Genomic DNA, 19,229 nt, shown 5'->3' with positions numbered 1-19,229 from the left:
GCCTAAAGCATAATTTTTGTTTTGTTTTTCCTAATTATGCCTAAAGCATATGTTTTTTTACTAATTAATTACTAAACTGTGTAGAAAAAACAGTTTTTTCTCTCTCTTTTTTGGGTTTATTCAGATTCTATTTGTAAGAATGATTGAAAACATTGATTTTCTTTTCCCTTTTTTCAGTTGTTTTTTGTTTGTTGCTGCTTTTTTCTTTTATTTCTTCCAGTTTTTCCTTTTAAACTTTTGTGTTAGCCAGAGTAGAAGCAGTTGTTTGTTGTAACAACAACAATCACATCATGAACCTGTTTGGCATTCAGACTTATTCACTGTGAAGCTTTTAACCTACTGTTATAACAAGGTTGTTTATACTGTGATGCTTAAATTATTTAATTTTCTATGAATAAAATTGCCTGAATCTGCTGTTAGTTTCAGAAACATTGTTGGTCTTAAGCTTCAGGTAATATACAAGACATAAAGATAGCTTGTTATTTTTTATTCTAAAATGATGAAATATTATTTTTAAAGTTATTTTGCACTGATCCAAAACAAGACAGAAACATTTTTGTTGTGCCACAACAACCACAACCACAAAAACACTGAATTATGTTTAGCAAATAAGTCTGCACAAGCACACTAGTACATAGCAAGAGAAAGTTTGAGAAGCCCTGCTTTACAACATAATACCAAGTAAATATAAATGCTTTTCACAGGATCTGTCCCTCTATTAATAGTAGCCATGTTAATGTCCACAATCACTGAGTCAAAACTGCATCAGTGAGTGATAATTAAGAAGCAAATGCTTCTGACTCAAATCGGTTAACAATTGAGATATATACAGTTCACCTATACAGGCATTGTCAGTCTCTAAAAATGCCTGCATAGGTAAAATATATATCTCCATTGTCAACTTCGTGTTAGCTGATTTTGAGTCAGAAGCATTTCCTTCTTAATTATCAGTTAATCACTTATTTATACATGGTTAATGATAAATAAATAGGTTGACAGCAACAACTTTAATTTCTTGTTTAACATTTTGGTGCAAAACTTTTTTACAGTGAGCTAATGTTAAGTAGGATGAGGGTATTGTATACACTGACATCACTCAAGTTTATAGAGCTCTTCTGGCAATTGTATTTCATTCCGACATTTCGACGGCCTATACAGGTATGATCTTTTTCCTTTGTTTATCGTACATGCACTACGCGCATTCAGTGTTATTTACCCTGATGAAGACGACCTGTATAGGACGTCGAAACATTGGTATAAAAATATGTTTGCCAGAAAAGCTCTATAAGTTGATATTATGCCTGGCAGCAATAGCTTATACACTGACATTACTGTTGTTAGAAATCAAGCCCAAAGTTTAAGGCTTCAGAAGGTTTTGCAAACAGTAAGACATACTTTACAACATTATATACATGGGTTTGTACATTGTGTTGATGATGGTTAAACTGATAAACAACATCATGTGCATGTCTTGTTAACATTTTAGATAAAACTTTTTCATTATAAGTTGATAAAAAGTAAGATGATAGCAGCGTTTTGTGCACATAAAAAGGCAGCAACAAAAAATGGATGTATAATAAACTTATACTTTGCACTCATGTTGTTAAACAGTTTTAATGTGTATATATATATAGTGTATATATGGATGGTGAATAAGTTTTTCTCATTATAGTTATCAGATAAACATTAGTGGTGTAAAGCTTAATAGTTTCATCTTTAATTGAAGAGTGGGAAACGTATTCATTACTATGGCCCGCGTAAATTGCACAATATTATAAGCTTTGAAACAATGTTTTTAATTTCTGCATTAAATATCCATTTCTTGAGAAAGTTTTACTGTTTATAATGGCAAAGTCATATCAAGGAAATACTTGTGTAAACATGTAATGTAATCATAATCATAACTGCCGGGGAACTTGTGTATATAGAATACATCATGCAGATGTTTCAACAATCACTGCAGTGGGGTTGTTACTTCAACACCTGGCATTTATCTTTTTCCCAAGTCCTTTATATGCAGTGTTCTACAGCTTGATTGGCAACCTGCACTGATGATGACAACATAATGTATTTTATACACCAGTACTTTGGCAGTTATGTTTATGATTAAATTACTCTTCAAGTCCGTGTATAGTTTTCTTAAACATGTAATAATTTTTGACTTTTAATGTTATGTTTTTACTTTACAAAATTCAGGTACAGTACACTTTAAATAGTGAAGATGGTTGCAGATCCCCACTCCTGGATTAAATGTCATCATCAAGATATCTGAATGTGCAACAAAAACATCAGTTAAACTATGGTTAGCTTGAAAGTCTGCCAACTATTAATGACCTTCAAACTGACATTGAAGCAAGGTCAACCAGGTAAGGTTGCAGATAGTTGAGCATCGGAAAAATGAAAGACATTGTTTACATTCAGGGAAGAGCCAACTTCACGCAATGAGTAATGTTGGGACTTGATTAACGGGTCTTATATCAAATTCACAGGTTATATCCCAGAGCTCAAGTAACATTTATTCCTCTTCTCAAGTTTTAAATTTCCTCTCCTGGTTTAATCCATTGTTTTTGTTGGTTTAAATGCAGAAAGATTAAACTGACTGGATTTGATGGAAAACCTTTCTAGTTTTGTTCGGCAGTTTTGATGTTATGACTTGATGTTTTTGGAAATCAACAATCTGGTACATCTTTAATGTTGAACTGCAACTTTCTGTGTTGGAATAATTGGATGACAAATTTCCGGTAAGTTAGCATTCAATTAAGTTGTTAAAACCGTGTTGTGTTATTTTGAACCAACTTTATCTTGTTTCAAACAGGATCACGTCTTCATTGATTGTTGTTCCATTGATGATGTCACAAACACTCACGTCCAGATGGTATTATGTCGCTACTTGTGACCGCTCGCCAGATTCAACGGAAACATATAAGGTGAGTTTTTTCACTTTGTTCTTTGTTCAAGTTGGTCCAACTTCATAATTGAAATCTTCAGGCAAATAGTGACCCACGGCCAAACTATTTCAGTGTACAGTTTCGGTAAAAATCTACAATTTTGAATTGGTTGTCTGAAAAGAGAAAAAACAAACTAAATTAAATGTGGTAACCACAATTATGTCATGGTCTAAAAACATGTGGTACAAAATAACGTATAGTGTACCACATGATACTGCATGTAAGCGTATAAACAAAATATGAGGTATATAAAATGAGAACAGACTACAATGTTATACAAACCCTCACACAACCCGAATAGCTCTAATCATAATTTCCATGTTTAATATATTTTTGTTCATTAAAACAATGTCACCATACAGAAACATGTGGTCTTTAATATTCCACATGCAACATTTCCAATATTCCCCAAATTTGCAACATTTTGGTAAATACAATTGCTTTAAATTACTTGATTTGTATCAAGAAAACTTCTCTAACCTTGTCATAATATATATTCTCATAATAGCATGCTAAAATTGAATCACAGTTTGAAGGAAAATAAATTGTCTGAAATTATGTTTGCCAACAGTAGGGTAAAAATTTCAAAATCAAAGACTCAATATATGAAGGTGTGAAATAAACACAGACTTAACATTTACCCTAAATGTCAATGATTTGTGTTTTGAGGTCAAATGAACTTGTAGATTGATAGCACCAACATACACACATATATATAGTACCACACCACTTGTATATAGTACCACACCACTTGTATATAGTACCACACCACTTGTATATAGTACCACACCACTTGTATATAGTACCACACCACTTGTATGTTGTTGGAACTCAAACCAACCACATTTTTTTGCAAATTTATGGAGTAATGTCATTGCATTAAAATCTTTTGATTACAATATTTTGAATGGAATATTAAACTAAAAATACAAAGTTTTGTGACATCAAAGACATCTGATTAGGCTATGTGGTGTAGGTGTTGTTGACGGTATTTTCAATTTTAAAAAGTTCTTACTGAATGAAATGATTCATTGTAATCAAAGCAGAAACTTTGCATCAGTGCAAAAGTAATTCACTGTCTCTTTTTGAACAGAACCCCTTCGGTATTAAGGCTGTTTCCGGTGATCACATCCCAACCATGTACGTCGAGAACAGCACAAAGTTTAACAAGAAGTTTGGATCGCTTGTCCCACTCGAGGGAGTGATCATAGGTGAGTTTTACTCGGTTGTCATCATACTCCTGTCGAATTTTCACTTTTCCCACAGAGGAAAATGCTTCGTACAAACAATCCACGACACTAGGGTCAATTTCAGGTTCAAAATTTGCATAAAACTTGGAATTCAATTGATAAATGTGAAAATATGTCATTTCTATTGATCTAGAAACAGAAGTAGAAAACTGTTATCAAATACGGCAACAGCTATGAACTAGTAAAAGTGGTAATTAGGTCATAAGACCATCAACTTTGGCTCACACAACATCCAAAGGTGTACATATAATAATAATAATAATAAACGTAACATCTGTGAATCAAATGGTTTGAAAAACAATGGCCTAGATATCTAAAACGGCCTATATAAGTGTTAATAAAATGTTCGTTGGCCTTTATGAACGTAAACGTTCCCCATCCATAAGCTAAACCTATTCAGCAAATGCAAAGAACTAAACGAATTCTGAAGTTCACGCTTTGATGATCAGACCAAGTTCGCATTATTTCATCATCATAATAATGCATAAAAATAATTGAATTTGTAATTTTTAAGGAAGCTATTAATAACTTTCCTTTGTTGAACCCTTGACGGGTAAGTAAAATAAAATAAAAACTTGGCCATAGTTGACAAGATACATATTAATATTTTTTTCATTTGCTAATGACTCGTGGGCCTCGGAAATTTGCCTCGCGGTCCAGATGTGGCTCGTGTTGGAGACCCCTGGTTTGGGTGACCCTCAACTTTGGGTGACACAGAATCAAAAGTGAGACACACAATGATATTTAATAACTAGAAAGGTGACATTTCTTTATATTTTCATTTTATATATTGTGTTTATCAGTTTATATCAGTTTCATAGCAGTTTACTATAAACACTATTTGATCTACTCATTTGATTGTTTTTTGCAAGCAAAAATGATTGGGTCCCCATGTGCATGTTTGTGCAAATTGTTCATGGTGAATAGGTTTGCAAATTCTTTATTTTACATTCTTTTTTAGATGGACAAATTCGTAGATAGCATCAACCCAAACTTCAAAAGGTTTTGTCCATTACCTGTTTACATTATATTGTCATATATTCACGAAAGTAGTAAAAATAGAACATTAAAAATACTCGCAATCTGAGAGTGAGAACTAATCTCTAGGTTAGACCTCGACAACTGTAATCTGCATTTCCTACAAGTTGACCTTCAGTCGTCACAAGGTGGCCAACTTGTCAATGACCGTTTAATGACTTTTGTTGCATCTTCGGAAAACATGTGGTTTTTTTACCTTCATGTTAATCAACATGGTTTGCTTAGTATGAAACTGAAGGTAGGTTTTAATGCCTTGTAAAATATAAAACCTTCGCTAAAACTAAAAATACACGTGCTACCTTAATAAAACCTCATAGCATTACTGCTCTGATGTCTAATCATCAAAAAGACTGCCTCGTAAAACGCCTGTCTGCCGTCAAGCAGCTGCCACAATTGTAACCAGAGGTAAATTGAACAGTGACAATTTGACTTTATATTACAGGAAGCTGATCCAACTTATGTGTGGGATGGAATGGAAATGATGGAAGTTACATCAGCAACCTGTTTCACATCAACTAAATTTAATGAGATAAACCAAACAGGAATCCGCATTAAAAACATTGTTTGAAGACTTTGTCAATTATTACCCAATTTATAAAACTGTTTTTTAAGCAATTAACCAGACTATGTGATATTTTTTCAACACAAATGGCTATGGTCGGGATTTATTTATGCAATAAAATGGATATGCGATTAACTGGTATGCTTCACCATTTTAGATCCGCTTACAGAATTGTGTTTTGTTTTCGAAATATATTTTAACCTAGTTGCAAAACATAGAGCGATTGTGTTTTAAAGTTAACAATTTAATTACTTGATACATTACCTGAAAATAACCTGATTATTATTTTTGGGGTAAAAGAAACTGTTTAGCAACACTGAACACAAGACAGGATTCGAACCACCAACCTGTCGACTTTCAGACGCAGGTCACAACGTTTGCTTCACCATTTCTACCGAACTACAACAAAAGTCAACTGAAATCTATTTGTGGAAATTCGGACATGATTATTGTTATGATGACGTCAATGTACACGTGATCTCGAGACGATGCGTCATAAGTCACGTGGACAAATATAGAGGACTCCTGAAACAAAAATAGAAAGTATTTCAACAAAGTTAAAAGCTTATACAAAAGAATTATACGATAACTTTTTAAAACATCCTATTAATACTTAATAAATATATTTTTCAAGTTTAATTTTTGCGTTGATTAAAAAAACGTTTTCTTTAATTCTTGCATTTAAAACTTCACACCGGTTGATGTATTTTGACGTCATACAATTCACTTCTTTTACTTTTAGTCAGCAGAGTTTTACATTTGGAAAGAAATTTCTTTTCTGTCTGGTACTTGGTGTTAAATGTTAAGATTGGTAGTTTGTGTAACGTTGAATAGCTTTATATTGTACCCAATTTAGTTATATTTCATTTTTGTAGGATGTAGTATTTCTACTAAGTTATTTTACAGTTCTTGAAAATTGAAACTTTTTCTGTAATATATATGGTAAATAAGTAGAGGTTGCGTTACTGTTTTTATTGTGTTCTTGCTTGTTGTGTGTTGTTTAAATCTTTATCTTCAATTGTTATATTTGTTGCCAATTACTGCTGTGGTGGAACTTCTTAGGTTTCTCTGGGTTACTTGTTGGTTACGAGCACAGTTATAAATATCTTTAGTTTTTAATGTTCTACAACTTTAAATTCTACAACTTCTATAACTATGTAATGCTAAAACGGTGCTTAAATAGCTCCTATCTGTTGACTATAGTATACATGTATACATGCTCATACATTTCCAAGCACGTATTATACACACTTTTACTGTATTTACACAGAACATATATATATTTATTAATTCACTGAGCCATTTATAGCACAAGCCAATTATTACATTAACACAATCATTGAATTGCCTTGAACTACTCTGCATCTCTATGCAACACACACATTTGCCCAAAAAACTTGCTCACACTTTTACTCATAAAAAAATAGAGCATGTATTTATCTGAAGTTACAAATTTGTTTATAATCCAGGGCAAATGACATCAAGGCTCAGGCCAATTTAATCGATTACTGCTTTGGGCTTACCTTTAATAGTAGTCCAGCAGTTTGTCTTATATGCAACTAGTTAACTTGTGAGTTTTACTGAAATTTATTCATAATTTTGATATATTTTATAAAAACCCCAACTCGTCTATGATTTTTTGATTTGTTGGTCAGAAAATTGTTAAGCGTCATCTAAAATATATCCATTCGTTGGCTTGGTGTAAAATACTTCCTTGGTTAGAATATATTAATTTTGTTTTGTTGTTACAGGATATACTTTTGTAGATAATAGTGTGATAAACATTTTCATAATTTTGAACAATGTCTGGTTTCATGAAATTATTTGGTGGTGGAGCGAAGGATCGAGGTCCGAACGCCCCCGAAGCGATTCAGAAACTTCGGGACACATGCGATATGCTTCAGAAGAAATCTGAGTTTCTAGAAAAGAAGATTGAAGCAGAAGTCAAAGTTGCTAAACAACATGGAACCAAAAATAAAAGGAGTAAGTCAAATCTGCTACATGTAGTGTAATCCTGTGTGAAACTATATACAAGCCACAGGCGCCGAACACGGGTATGCCGGGTATGCGTGGCATACCCGGACGAAAAACTCAGGTATGCCGCATACCCGGGAATCGGACCAACGTTAGTCATGCGTTGTTGCTTTGTAAAATTATTTCGACTAATACGTAACACACGCAAATGATTTCAATCGAGGTTATTGTCTCACAACCATTAAATTGTTCGCATTCATTACAGTTGTGAAACGTATTCAAGAAGCAATGGAATTTAAACATTAAAAAGTGGTAAATATCACAACAAAGGTATTGGCGCTGTCCTATGGTAGAAACGCCGCTGCCCCGGGTATTTTGTCAACAACCACGTGATAAAAAAGTTTACCGTTTGTGAACTAAATTATAAAAATACAGCCCAACCTTTGTTGTAACTGCCTACACCGCAAGAACAACGACTGGCTAGTTTCAACCGAAAAAACAAACAAATAACACCTAATGTTACGTCACAAACGTAAGGTTGGTGGTACTTAGCCTACAAAAATTAACATTGTCGAAAGTTTCAGGCAGGTCAGAACATCGTTGAAACAAAGTACACTGAACTTTAAAATAATTATGCGTCACATACAACTCACTGCGTTAAATATGCGACATGTTGTAAACGAAACAAGCGACGTTGAAACGAACAAAAAGGATTATTGTGATTGCTAGGCCAGAAGTGTGTGCGCTTTGTTGCCTGAAAACTAAGCATTTTTGTTATAGTTATTACAGAGAAGATAAATGTTACACATTGAAGTAATTTGCGACGCACGGCAAAGTATGTTAGGTGACAGTCGAACTAAATCTTTTCTATCTTTATTGTTTTGCCTTCCCGTAATTTCGGCAAATAGGTCGTTAAAGTGCAACAGTAGCAAAAGGGCCTGTCGGTGGAATTACGTTGTGTAAAGCTTATATACTGCAACTTTAATGCATCCGCAGAAAATATATTTGGCATTATATGACGTCATTTTGAGACGTCATATAATACGGCATACCTGGAAAATATTCAATGTCGGCGCCTATGATACAAGCTGTTGCTGCCAGGCATAATATCAAGTTTATAGAGCTCTTCTGGCAATGGTATTTTAACGTGCTTGCATTTAGTTTGTTTCCTTTCTTTATCGTGCACTGCACTAGTCGCATTCAGTGTTATTGATGAAGGCGACCTGTATAGGACGTCGAAACGATGGAATAAAAATACAATTGGCAGAAGAGCTCTATAACTTAAGCTGTATGTAACGTCTGCTACGATTCAGCAATTCAGTTTTGTGGTAAACAGTTTAGCTACTGTCGCTGGGCGTCGTGCATCTTATTATGATACTGTGGCATCCAGCACATATTTTTACATAAATATCGTATTAAACTTGGGTCACATGCATATGTCACCTTGCATTTTTTACCTTCAGCTAGATCCACACAAACACTTGCACGCTAACTTGGTTTGTATAGACTTTGTGCACAGCCAAGCTACAGTTAAATTGTTTAATCATTGATTGTTTAATCCTCAAGACCAGTGTATAAGTTATTTTCCTCTGTATTGTGTGGAATTGGTGATTAATCTCTTTATAGCAGGTTGTTAAATACTCAGTTGGATACTTAGTTGATTTGCCATATGCCACCTTTTCTGTTTAATCCACCAATCAATACCTGGTGTATATTTGCAGCTTTGTTTAATCCTAGTAGTTTTAAGTACTAACACCTATTAATTTGTTTCATAGCTAAAATAAGGATTTATAGATGAAAAAACGCTAAAATGTTACAGGGCTATAATATTACGAGTGCAGTAGCTTAAATTCATTCATGTGGTTTTCAGATTTAATTTGCAGATTAAGTTGACAAATTCTTGACCTAAATATGTTTGCTGTGAATTAATACATAAACCTTGGCTGAATAAAACAATTAAAACGAAAATTTGTATACTTGCTGCTTGGTTTAATCCAATGGTGATTTACAAAGTTTCAAAATCCTTTTTTCCATGCAAACTTTTATCTGATAATCTGACTAACATATGTAAACTGGTTTCATAGCTGGAGGCTAAATACAACTTGTAAGTTTAAAATTTAAATTTGTAAATCTTGTGAACAATTCTCATGCACATTTGTTATTTTGTGAATACAAATAGCTGAACTACTAAATGGGCTAAAAAAATGAAAACACATCTTTTCCTTGTTAAGTTCACTTTATATTTTTACCATCGATGGATAATCTGCATAATAATCCTCCATTTCAATTCACAATTGAATTTTCCTTTCAATCCTAGTGCTTGCACAAAGTTAGACTGTTTTTGTAACTTGACTAATTAAAAATAAATGATGGCTTTAGGAACACTATACACAGACTTGAAAAGTAATTTAATCATAAACATTACTACCAAAGTACTGGTGTATATAGAATACATCGTTCAGACGTTTCAATCTCTGTTGTCATCATCAGTGCAGGTTGCCAAACAAGCTGTAGAACATGGGTTATGAAGCACTTAGGATGTTTAAATGATGGTTTTCCTTATTAACTCTTATTATTTTTCACAGTGGCCATCAACGCCCTGAAGCGCAAGAAGAGATATGAAAAACAGCTTCAAAATGTCGACGGAACACTTTCGACGGTTGAATTCCAGTTGGAAGCTTTACAGAACGCTCAGTCGAACAAACAAGTCCTCGACACGATGAAAGTTGGGGCTCAAGCTCTCAAAAAAGCTCACGGAAACTTGTAAGGAATTATTTTGCTTCAAGCTTATATATTTGTATTTAAACACACAAGCATAATATCTCTAAATAATAGTTGTATATTTACTTATTGAAGACTATGTCTTGTAGTTTCTAAAACATTTTAGTTTCTAAAAAAAACAAATACTTTGAAATTGTCATGACATTGTAACTAGGGTGGTGATTACAAAGATTTTTGTAGTACCCAAGTATTATATTAATCCAACAAATTTACCCTCATGCACAATAAACTCCTGTTTAGCTATTCCCCTGTTTAGGAACATCTCCACAAACCAATGGGAGTAACATTGTGTTAAAACAACCACTGTCATAATCAAAGCTCATGTGCTATAGCAGTATTTAAACTTCATAGCATGCCAGTCCCGTTAAAAGCTTTATACCCAATTAAGCCTGCATCCCAAGCATTCCCATATGCTAGATCAGGGGTGGGGAACCTTTTTGTTTATCAAGGCCACCAAACGGTTTATCGACACTCGTTTAGGCCGCATGGACTATTTCCCAGGCCAGGGACAGTGGTGTTCAAACTTTTTGACTTTACAGAATTGTCGTTTTGCAAATCCCTTGTAGAGTTGTAGCACTTACGGTCCAAGATAAATATAATCCCTTACTACATTTCAATCGTAACTACAACATTCAGGATTTATTTAACCTAGAAACTCGCTTGTTTACAAATATCAATAATCTAAGAGCACCGTGTGACATCACAGACGTGTTTTAGACATTTGATTATGCGCAAACAATTGTTCTTTTGCAACACAGTTAAGATTGTAGAATCTTGGGCTCTTGGTAGTACTACGGAAATCGCTTTGTGTACCAGTACGCAACCACTTGGCTCTAGTTTGAAAACAGCTGCCCTAGAACTAATCAAATAGTAATGTGGAATAAAGATCGAATAATATGTTTCTGTCTACTTTTCAGCGCCTGGTGCAGTCTGTAATATCAACATCCGAAAATGTATTTTGAAATCGAAGGCCCCACTTTGTGCCCTAAAAGGCTGCATGTGGCCTTTAGGCCGCAGGTTCCCCACCCCTGTGCTAGATAAATCTAGCGTGCGGTGGGATTCAAACCCCACGACTGGAGTCTTTTTGAGACTCGCAGTCTACCAACTGAGCTACACAGGCAAAAATGCTTTAATAGGTCTGGTGTGCAATGATTTATACATGAGTGTATCATGATCGCTGGTCTGCAGGAATACTTCAGGACTGAACCCAGTTATGAAATCATCTTAACAGATGTAATTAAACTTATTAGTAAATAGGTCATACCTAATACCAGCAAGTCTTGTTTAATCTTGCAAGTAACAAACCAGCCACATCTTATACATGTAATACTTACTTAATGAAATAACCAGTGATGGGATTCAAATGTTTTGTCGACCGGTTCTATCACATAAGTCATATTTTTTAGCCAGTTCTATCACAAAAGTCATATTTGTCAGCCGGTTCTGTTACAAAAGTCATATTTTTCAACCGGTTCTATCACAAAAGTCATATTTATGGGTCCCCTTCCCTGAAGGGGACACATATTGATTTTACTCAAATTGTTTTTTTCTTTTTTTTTCTGTTTTTTTTCTTCCTTTTTTTTCTCCCCAAGGTTTGTCCGACTCGTTTTTCCATCAAATGTTTGATGGATTTGGCTGAAATTTACACAGATGGTAGATATAGTTATGTAGATGTGCATCCCACTTTGTTTTTGTTGATAACCCCAGTATTTACCCCGCTAGCCCCCTAAAATGGGTATTTTTTCCCCGAAGTTTGTCTGACTCGTTTTTCCATCAAATGTTTGATGGATTTGGCTGAAATTTACATAGATGGTAGATATATTACTGTAGATGTGCATCCCACTTTGTTTTTGTTGATAACCCCAGTATTTACCCCGCTAGCCCCCTAAAATGGGTGAGTTTTTAAACAGTGTCAGAATTGGCTGAAATTTGGATTTCTTGTATAGTATGCCATTTATATGTGTCAATTGTTGTGTTCAACCCTGTAGTCCTAACATTTACCCCACAAGCCCCTAAAGTGTAAAACGTATTTGTATGGTACTGGGCACCACAAACGAAAGATTTGTTTGGAGCAATAGTGTTACAAGGGCAACCAGTTGTTTGTTGCTCGTTGGTGGGTTTCTTGGTGGTCGTTTTTGCGCCATGGCAGTTAGGGGCTTGTTAACAGCCCTATGACGTCAGAAACAGTAACGGTTGTTGCTCAAAACACCTCTAGTGGTCGAAATTTTAAACATTGGCGGATTGGGCTGAAATTTTGCAGTACTATTGATTGAGTCATTGTGGTTTTTATATATTTTTTAGTTTGTGTGTCGAACCCAATTAGTTGCCCTACTAGCCCCCTAAAATGGGTCAGTTTTTTTAAAACGTTAAGTAGGACATACTTCAAACAATATCTGGGGTGAATTTAATTTTATAGTTTGTATTCTACATAGTATTATTATTTAAGCCCAGTGCCGATCACTGTGTTTTACCTTACAACACCCGACTTTTGCATGGTTATCTCTTGAAATTCATTATCTACAACTTTGCATGTGTGGGGACCCATGAGTTTTTGCCTACAGAAACGACTAAAGTTATAAAAGACGGTGACTAATATGGGACCCAATGCAAAATAAGCATAGGAAATATATTTATGTTTTAAAATAGGTTATAGTGTATATGCAAGGGCAATATGTGCTAAGCCACCCTTCTAGTTTTCAACCGGTTCTATCACAAAAGTCATATTTTTCAGCCGGTTCTATCACAAAAGTCATATTTTTCAGCCGGTTCTATCACAAAAGTCATATTTTTCAACCGGTTCTATCACAAAAGTCATATTTTTCAGCCGGTTCTATCACAAAAGTTCTATTTTTCAGCTGGTTCTATCACAAAAGTCATATTTTTCAGCCGGTTCTATCACAAAAGTCATATTTTTCAGCCGGTTCTATCACAAAAGTCATATTTTTCAGCCGGTTCTATCACAAAAGTCATATTTTTCAGCCGGTTCTATCACAAAAGTTCTATTTTTCAGCTGGTTCTATCACAAAAGTCATATTTTTCAGCCGGTTCTATCACAAAAGTCATATTTTTCAGCCGGTTCTTTTACAAAAAGTCTATTGACAGTAACCAGTAATGATAACCGGTTCGCTGATCTCATAAAATTTCGTGAGACGGTTCTATAGAACTGGTGCGAACCGGCTGAATCCCACCACTGCTTCTATGTAATGTTTACTTAATAAAAGTAGTTTAGTGTCAAATTATTTACAACCTGCATTTCAGATCACCGGATGATGTCCACGATCTTATGGACGACATCACCGATCAACAAGAAGTTTCAGATGAAATCACAACGGCGCTCTCATCCGGTCTTGGGCATACTGAAGACATCGATGAGGTAATTTGTGGCATTTATGGTAACTTGTGGCAGTTTGTGCCAATTGTGGCTGTTTATGGTAATTTGTGGCAGTTTGTGGTAATTTGTGGCTGTTATGTGGTAATTTGTGGCAGTTTGTGGTAACTTGTGGCTGTTCTGTGGTATCTTGTTGCAGTTCTATGTATTTATGAAAAGATTGGGCATTCTATACTTAACCAATCTTATCCGTCCCAACTTTACTTTAAAACACTTCACTCAATCTTTGGCTTTCACTGAGCAATGTCCCTAAGAAATACTGATTTTAACATTATAAATAGAACTATAGTTGTAAACAAGTTTAATCATGAAATTGTTATGTGACTCCCCGCCACTAGATGGTGTGATATCTGTATAGAGTGGATGGGATGTAGGACGGTTGCATCTTTACCACTCCAGTCATATTATGCTTGATGGTTTAATACACTGTTTCTCAACCTGGGGGGAGACGCAACCCCAGTTGGCACGATTTTATCATCAAACTTTCCCTGTGACTTCTGTTTAGCATTGTAACTGACACAACAGTTTGATTTAGAATTTTTACAACAGCATGATGACATAAGTCATAACCACAATTTTAAGGGGTTTTCTGTACGATGTTTGTAGTAAATGTATGAACACATTCTGGCGGGGGTCGCGTGGAAAATAATACTAAATCATGTAAAATATGTTTCATTTAATGAATGTTTCTAACTCTATTGTCATAGTTTCAAACTACACAGCAACTAACTTTTTAATTTAGTTTGTCAGTTTAGCGAGGCCAGCATGTATATGCCTCTGTATATAGTAAATAACAAAGTCGTAAATTTACAAAACTTTTCAGCCATTCCATGTTTTTTGTTTCAGGATGAACTGATGGCTGAACTTGAGGAGCTAGAACAAGAAGAGTTCGACGAAGCTATTTTGGAAATTCCGACGGCGACCGACGAGCTTCCGGACGTTCCAAGTGCAGCGCTGCCGTCAAAACCAAAAGGTGAAAAACTTGTTCTCTGTGTTACGTGAATTTATGACAGTAAAAATTATTTGCTGTTGATCGACTTGCCAGACAAAATATTTTTTGCATGAAGATATTTATGTAGAACTGTGGTTTGTAACTTGGGGTGAGCCCCAAAAGGGTGAAACAGTTTCTAGTGGGTATTTGGAGTTTTTTGTTTAAATTGGAGTTCCTAGTTTTTAGCTGGTTGCACTAAATAATCGTTTTTTCTCACTTAAACCTTCTGTTACCTCAGATAAAAAACTGGATAAATTAAGTAAGGCACAAATTAATAGGATCAGAATGTGCTAAGCCACCATTCTAGTTAGATAATAATTTGCTATATGTTGTTGTTTTCACAAGGAAAATATTTTACCAAAAGGAAAGATTTGCTGTGTTTTTGACAATATCTTACTTTTCAATTTTTTGACTGTTTTAACAATACTTTCTATGTTTTTTTGTAAGGCTCCTGTTTGTGCAAATTTGTTGAATTTTACATGTTTATCTGTACTTTACACTTTAACATAAAGACTTCTTTGTGTTTTTTCAGCCAAAAAACAACAAGAAGAAGACGACGAACTTGCAGAATTACAAATGTGGGCTTCATAATACCACAAACAACCACAAACAGCTGATATTTGTGGGTTACCACAGCAAACTGTAGCAGCAATTATGCCCGCATGTTCGCATAGATACTTAAGAAACATGAGATTAAATATAAAAACTTGGGGGGATTTTTGTTCTTTGCTGGATTAAGAATTTACTGCCTGTAACATGTTAAGGAATAAAGGTATTATGTGCAATGGTACTAAACACTATATGGTAACTCTGTATTCATAAACAGAAAAACTGCTCAAAATGCAGACAGTGCACACTGTTTTGACCTATTAGGTCTCATCAGTGCAGCTGGTGGCAAGAGACAGGCTGTATTGGCTACTGTAACCATTTTACAGCAATCCAGTCTGTTGAAAGCGTCGTCACCAGCTGCATCGATAAGACCTTGTACGTCCAGAGTGTGCACTGTCTGCAGCTTACCATTAACTGGCTTGATGCTTTGACACAAATATGTTTAAAATTAACATTCCCAGGACCAAAATCTGGGGTTTGGGTTATTACTGAAAATGAGTTAAACACCCCTTTTGGTTTGTATGTTTACATGTGATATATAATGAGCAATATTTTGTGGTGTTTAGTCCCATTCGTGTATAACACTGTTTCTGGGGTTTATCTGTGTATCTATGCCGACCACTTGGGGGTTTTATGTAACTTTTAATTGTTTCTATCTTACGCCAGTTTGTTATTTTGCTGGAAACTCTTGTGTTAAGAATCAACTATCCTGTTGTTTGGTCACAAAAAATGCATTTCTGTTTTAGAAGTCAAAAACCGACAACAATTTACAAAAACATGTCACAGAAAATTTGTTGTAGGTCCGTTCACTCATTCATGTTCTGTGTTACGTAAGCATTGTATAAATGCACTTGTTGTGTAGATAATGTGATTCAAGTAAAAGTATTTACTTCAAAGTTGATTGTATTCACCGTTAAACAGGGCAGTTTGGAAACGTCACAAGAAAAACATAATTCACAATAACTTGTAAATTGAAAATACCGAACAAACGTTTTGTCCACCAGGTAGCATATGTAACAAATATTTTGTTTAGCATTACACCAGTTGAATGACAAATTTGTTAAACGAGTAAATTTCCATTACACACTTATTCATTATCGCTTGTAATATCTGAAGAGACCTGAGCTATTTGCAATAACCCACATTATTTGTTGGCATTTCTTTCAACATTGCAGTTTGGTAATGTTTACAAGGAACACATAGTTCGCAATAACTTGTAAATTGCCACAACACAATGTAATATCTGAAGGGACTTGGTCCTTCCCCAATAAACCCCATTATTTGTTGACATTTCATCTCTTTTACTTTTTCATTAATACTGAACAGTCCGAACTCTCCTCATTTTCTCTTTTTTCTTGTTGAAATGTTTTTTGCTGCTTTTGTCATCATCTGAACTTTTCCGACCTTTGGAAAAAGTTTTAACCTGTTCTGGTTTAAAGAATTCCGCTTCGATTTCGCTCGCTTGCTCTCCCTTGTGTTTGTTCAGTCTGTCAATCCTCTCGACGACTGCTTTCATGTCGGCCGCCACGGCAACCTTCGCCGCCAGTTTTTTGAGTACGATATCGACTTTCGAAACAGTCCAATCTCGATACAAAGCCTCGTCAACACCGGGTGGTGCTCTACTACAAAGCAATTTCCCGTTGACGTAATCCTTCAGAATAATTCGAGCTGACCGCGCATTGTCAGGTTGTCCATGTGATGTCATAAAGCCTCGCAACAATGCATGAGCGTTCAATATCTCCGAGGAAGTGGGAGCTCGGTTTGGATCATCTCCCTCCGGTGGCCGTGGTATGTTTGTGCCGTAAGTAACTTCTATCACTTTCCGAGGGATTCTTCTACTGAGTAAATTCATCGGGGAAATGTGGTCGCGCATTTGGTCGATCGGTAAAATTCCACTTAAAACCATTTCAGCTTTGCTTGAAAGGAAACTTGGGAACACGAGACCCGGGCAGTCGCACAGACACAACTCTTCGTCAACATGGAGTGTCTGGAAATGTTTGGTTCGACCCGGCGTTGCCGACACAGCCACTCGCTTCACGCCCATCAGAGTGTTCACCGTTGAACTTTTACCTACATTTGGGTAACCGACCATTCCGATCACTTTCTTGTCTTTTGAAACCAAATCTTTAAAGTATTGGATCAACTGTTCCCTTGACAATAAGCTCTCATCATTGTCTATTTGTTCTATTTCTTCGTTATCTTCCAACTTTTCGCTTTCCAGCACTGCGGACCAGAACACAGCGGCGACATTTAATTGCTGGAAATAATTTTTCCAAGCCTCTCTCTGCTGTGATGAAAGCAGGTCGGCCTTGTTCACCAAAATCAAGTTCTGTTTTTGTGGGTCCACTTCTTTCACATAAGTTTCCAGGTCAGTGCATCTACAAAACAAACAGGATTAAAAAAAAGCATCAAGTCAATACATGATAAGCTGCAGACAGTGCAAGATCTTGTCAGTGCAGCTGGTGACAAGAGATAGGCCGTATTTACATAGTAATGCGGAAATAGTTTTTGATGCAGCAATTATTTGGATGTTTTATCAGTGTGGTCTTTTTGTGGCAAATACTTATAGTAGAGATTTCATTGTGCAAATACTTTTATAGTATAAAGTCAAGGAAAACAACTCTCCAATTTTTTTATCGTAGCAGTTTTACCTGAATAACAATGGATCTCGAGCATCAACGATCTGCACGACAACATCACTCCTTTCAATCACCCTCCACAATTGTCTCCAAAAATCCAAGTTTTTTTCGTACGGAGTCACCAGCAATTGTTCTTCTTCTTGAAGCTGAAAAATTAAATCAAACAAAACTTGATTTCTACCCAAAAAAAGTGTTTTACTTATAACTGCGCAAAACATTTTTTTAACAACTTACAACTGCAAGTTTTCTTCTCCAGTCCAGGAAAGATTCTCTTTCATTTTTGTCCAGTTCATCTTTAGACATTTTTAAATCCCACTTGGGTCTTCTGGGAATTTGAAGCAAATGTTTAAATTCATCTTGAGTTGCTAAAATTTCTTTCTCTTCATTTTCGCTCAAGATGCCTGTGAAGAAAAAAAATCATCAAACTTTTCTATTTGTTCTACTTTTATGTCGCAATCGCTACAGAAGTAATCCTGAACAGTTTAGTCAACAATGTTGGTGTTACATATAACCAGTGGTGGGATTCAGTCGGTTCGCACCGGTTCTATAGAACCGTCTCACCAAATTTTCAGCGAACCGGTTAGCATTACTGGTTACTGTCAAATGTATATAAGCTGTTGCTGCCAGGCATAATATTAACTGTTGTGATGTAAAGGCTGAAATTGTTGACTTACCTTTTTGATTTGCATCTACGAAATGTACATTGAGTCGTTTAGCAGTGAATTCCGTTCCAGCGAGTTGAGCAGTCGCCAAAAATTCATCCAGGGAATTAAGCTCAGTTACAGATTTTAGGTTCACTTCAGTATCGATATTTTCGGCAGCTAACTCGGCCGCGTGCAAATGACCACTTGTTTTGCTTTTACCAAATCTGTCTTTTATTAATGCTTTACCCAATCCCGGCGCTTGGTGTTTTTTTCGACCCATTTTTTAGTTTTTGTTCACACAAACACGATTTTCACCAAATATTCACTTCTAGTTACGCATGACTGCCCATGACATCATCAGCGTGTGATTACGCAGTCATGCGAAACAAATATTGTAAAGAATTT

At 35.4% G+C, this 19,229-nt stretch overlaps 3 protein-coding genes and 1 long non-coding RNA gene across 4 annotated transcripts; 2 read left to right on the top strand and 2 right to left on the bottom strand.

Moving 5' to 3' along the window:
• Nucleotides 1–472: 472 nt before the first annotated feature.
• LOC145217881 (uncharacterized) lies at nt 473–6,209 on the bottom strand. Its single transcript, XR_013857511.1, has 3 exons — nt 6,146–6,209; nt 3,964–4,327; nt 473–3,061 (listed from the first exon to the last, which is right to left on the bottom strand). It is a non-coding gene; the product is annotated as an uncharacterized LOC145217881 (long non-coding RNA).
• LOC145217880 (uncharacterized) lies at nt 2,684–7,556 on the top strand. Its single transcript, XM_080085250.1, has 4 exons — nt 2,684–2,741; nt 2,816–2,927; nt 4,042–5,474; nt 5,679–7,556. The coding sequence occupies exons 1-3, from the start codon at nt 2,692–2,694 to the stop codon at nt 4,324–4,326; spliced, it is 447 nt and encodes a 148-aa protein (XP_079941376.1). The 5' UTR covers nt 2,684–2,691; the 3' UTR covers nt 4,327–5,474; nt 5,679–7,556.
• LOC145217878 (charged multivesicular body protein 4b-like) lies at nt 7,553–16,437 on the top strand. The gene is made up of 5 exons (XM_080085249.1): nt 7,553–7,781; nt 10,358–10,535; nt 13,812–13,926; nt 14,788–14,914; nt 15,465–16,437. Exons 1-5 carry the CDS (start codon nt 7,601–7,603, stop codon nt 15,521–15,523), a joined length of 660 nt encoding a protein of 219 aa, XP_079941375.1. The 5' UTR covers nt 7,553–7,600; the 3' UTR covers nt 15,524–16,437.
• On the bottom strand, nt 16,427–19,197 carry LOC145217877 (large subunit GTPase 1 homolog). The gene is made up of 4 exons (XM_080085248.1): nt 18,855–19,197; nt 18,415–18,581; nt 18,193–18,326; nt 16,427–17,919 (listed from the first exon to the last, which is right to left on the bottom strand). Exons 1-4 carry the CDS (start codon nt 19,102–19,104, stop codon nt 16,854–16,856), a joined length of 1,617 nt encoding a protein of 538 aa, XP_079941374.1. The 5' UTR covers nt 19,105–19,197; the 3' UTR covers nt 16,427–16,853.
• Nucleotides 19,198–19,229: the final 32 nt, after the last annotated feature.

This window comes from Phallusia mammillata, chromosome 3 (genome assembly GCF_965637545.1).
Source record: "Phallusia mammillata chromosome 3, kaPhaMamm4.hap1.1, whole genome shotgun sequence".
NCBI classification, from domain to species: Eukaryota; Metazoa; Chordata; class Ascidiacea; order Phlebobranchia; family Ascidiidae; genus Phallusia; species Phallusia mammillata.
Note: the sequence above shows the minus strand (reverse complement) of the source record. Positions and strands in the feature narration are given on the sequence as shown.

What these genes read in the sequence shown, in the direction of transcription:
- LOC145217878 (XM_080085249.1), top strand. Translation starts at nt 7,601, where the DNA reads ATGTCTGGTTTCATGAAATTATTTGGTGGTGGAGCGAAGGATCGAGGT. An exon ending in AAAAAAGCTCACGGAAACTT is followed by an intron (nt 10,536 to 13,811) that starts GTAAGGAATTAT and finishes CCTGCATTTCAG; the next exon opens with ATCACCGGATGATGTCCACG. An exon ending in GCTGCCGTCAAAACCAAAAG is followed by an intron (nt 14,915 to 15,464) that starts GTGAAAAACTTG and finishes GTGTTTTTTCAG; the next exon opens with CCAAAAAACAACAAGAAGAA.
- LOC145217877 (XM_080085248.1), bottom strand. Translation starts at nt 19,104, where the DNA reads ATGGGTCGAAAAAAACACCAAGCGCCGGGATTGGGTAAAGCATTAATA. An exon ending in GGAGAAGAAAACTTGCAGTT is followed by an intron (nt 18,327 to 18,414) that starts GTAAGTTGTTAA and finishes TTAATTTTTCAG; the next exon opens with CTTCAAGAAGAAGAACAATT. An exon ending in CGAGATCCATTGTTATTCAG is followed by an intron (nt 17,920 to 18,192) that starts GTAAAACTGCTA and finishes TTTGTTTTGTAG; the next exon opens with ATGCACTGACCTGGAAACTT.
- LOC145217880 (XM_080085250.1), top strand. Translation starts at nt 2,692, where the DNA reads ATGTTGAACTGCAACTTTCTGTGTTGGAATAATTGGATGACAAATTTC. An exon ending in AATTGGATGACAAATTTCCG is followed by an intron (nt 2,742 to 2,815) that starts GTAAGTTAGCAT and finishes TGTTTCAAACAG; the next exon opens with GATCACGTCTTCATTGATTG. An exon ending in ATTCAACGGAAACATATAAG is followed by an intron (nt 2,928 to 4,041) that starts GTGAGTTTTTTC and finishes CTTTTTGAACAG; the next exon opens with AACCCCTTCGGTATTAAGGC.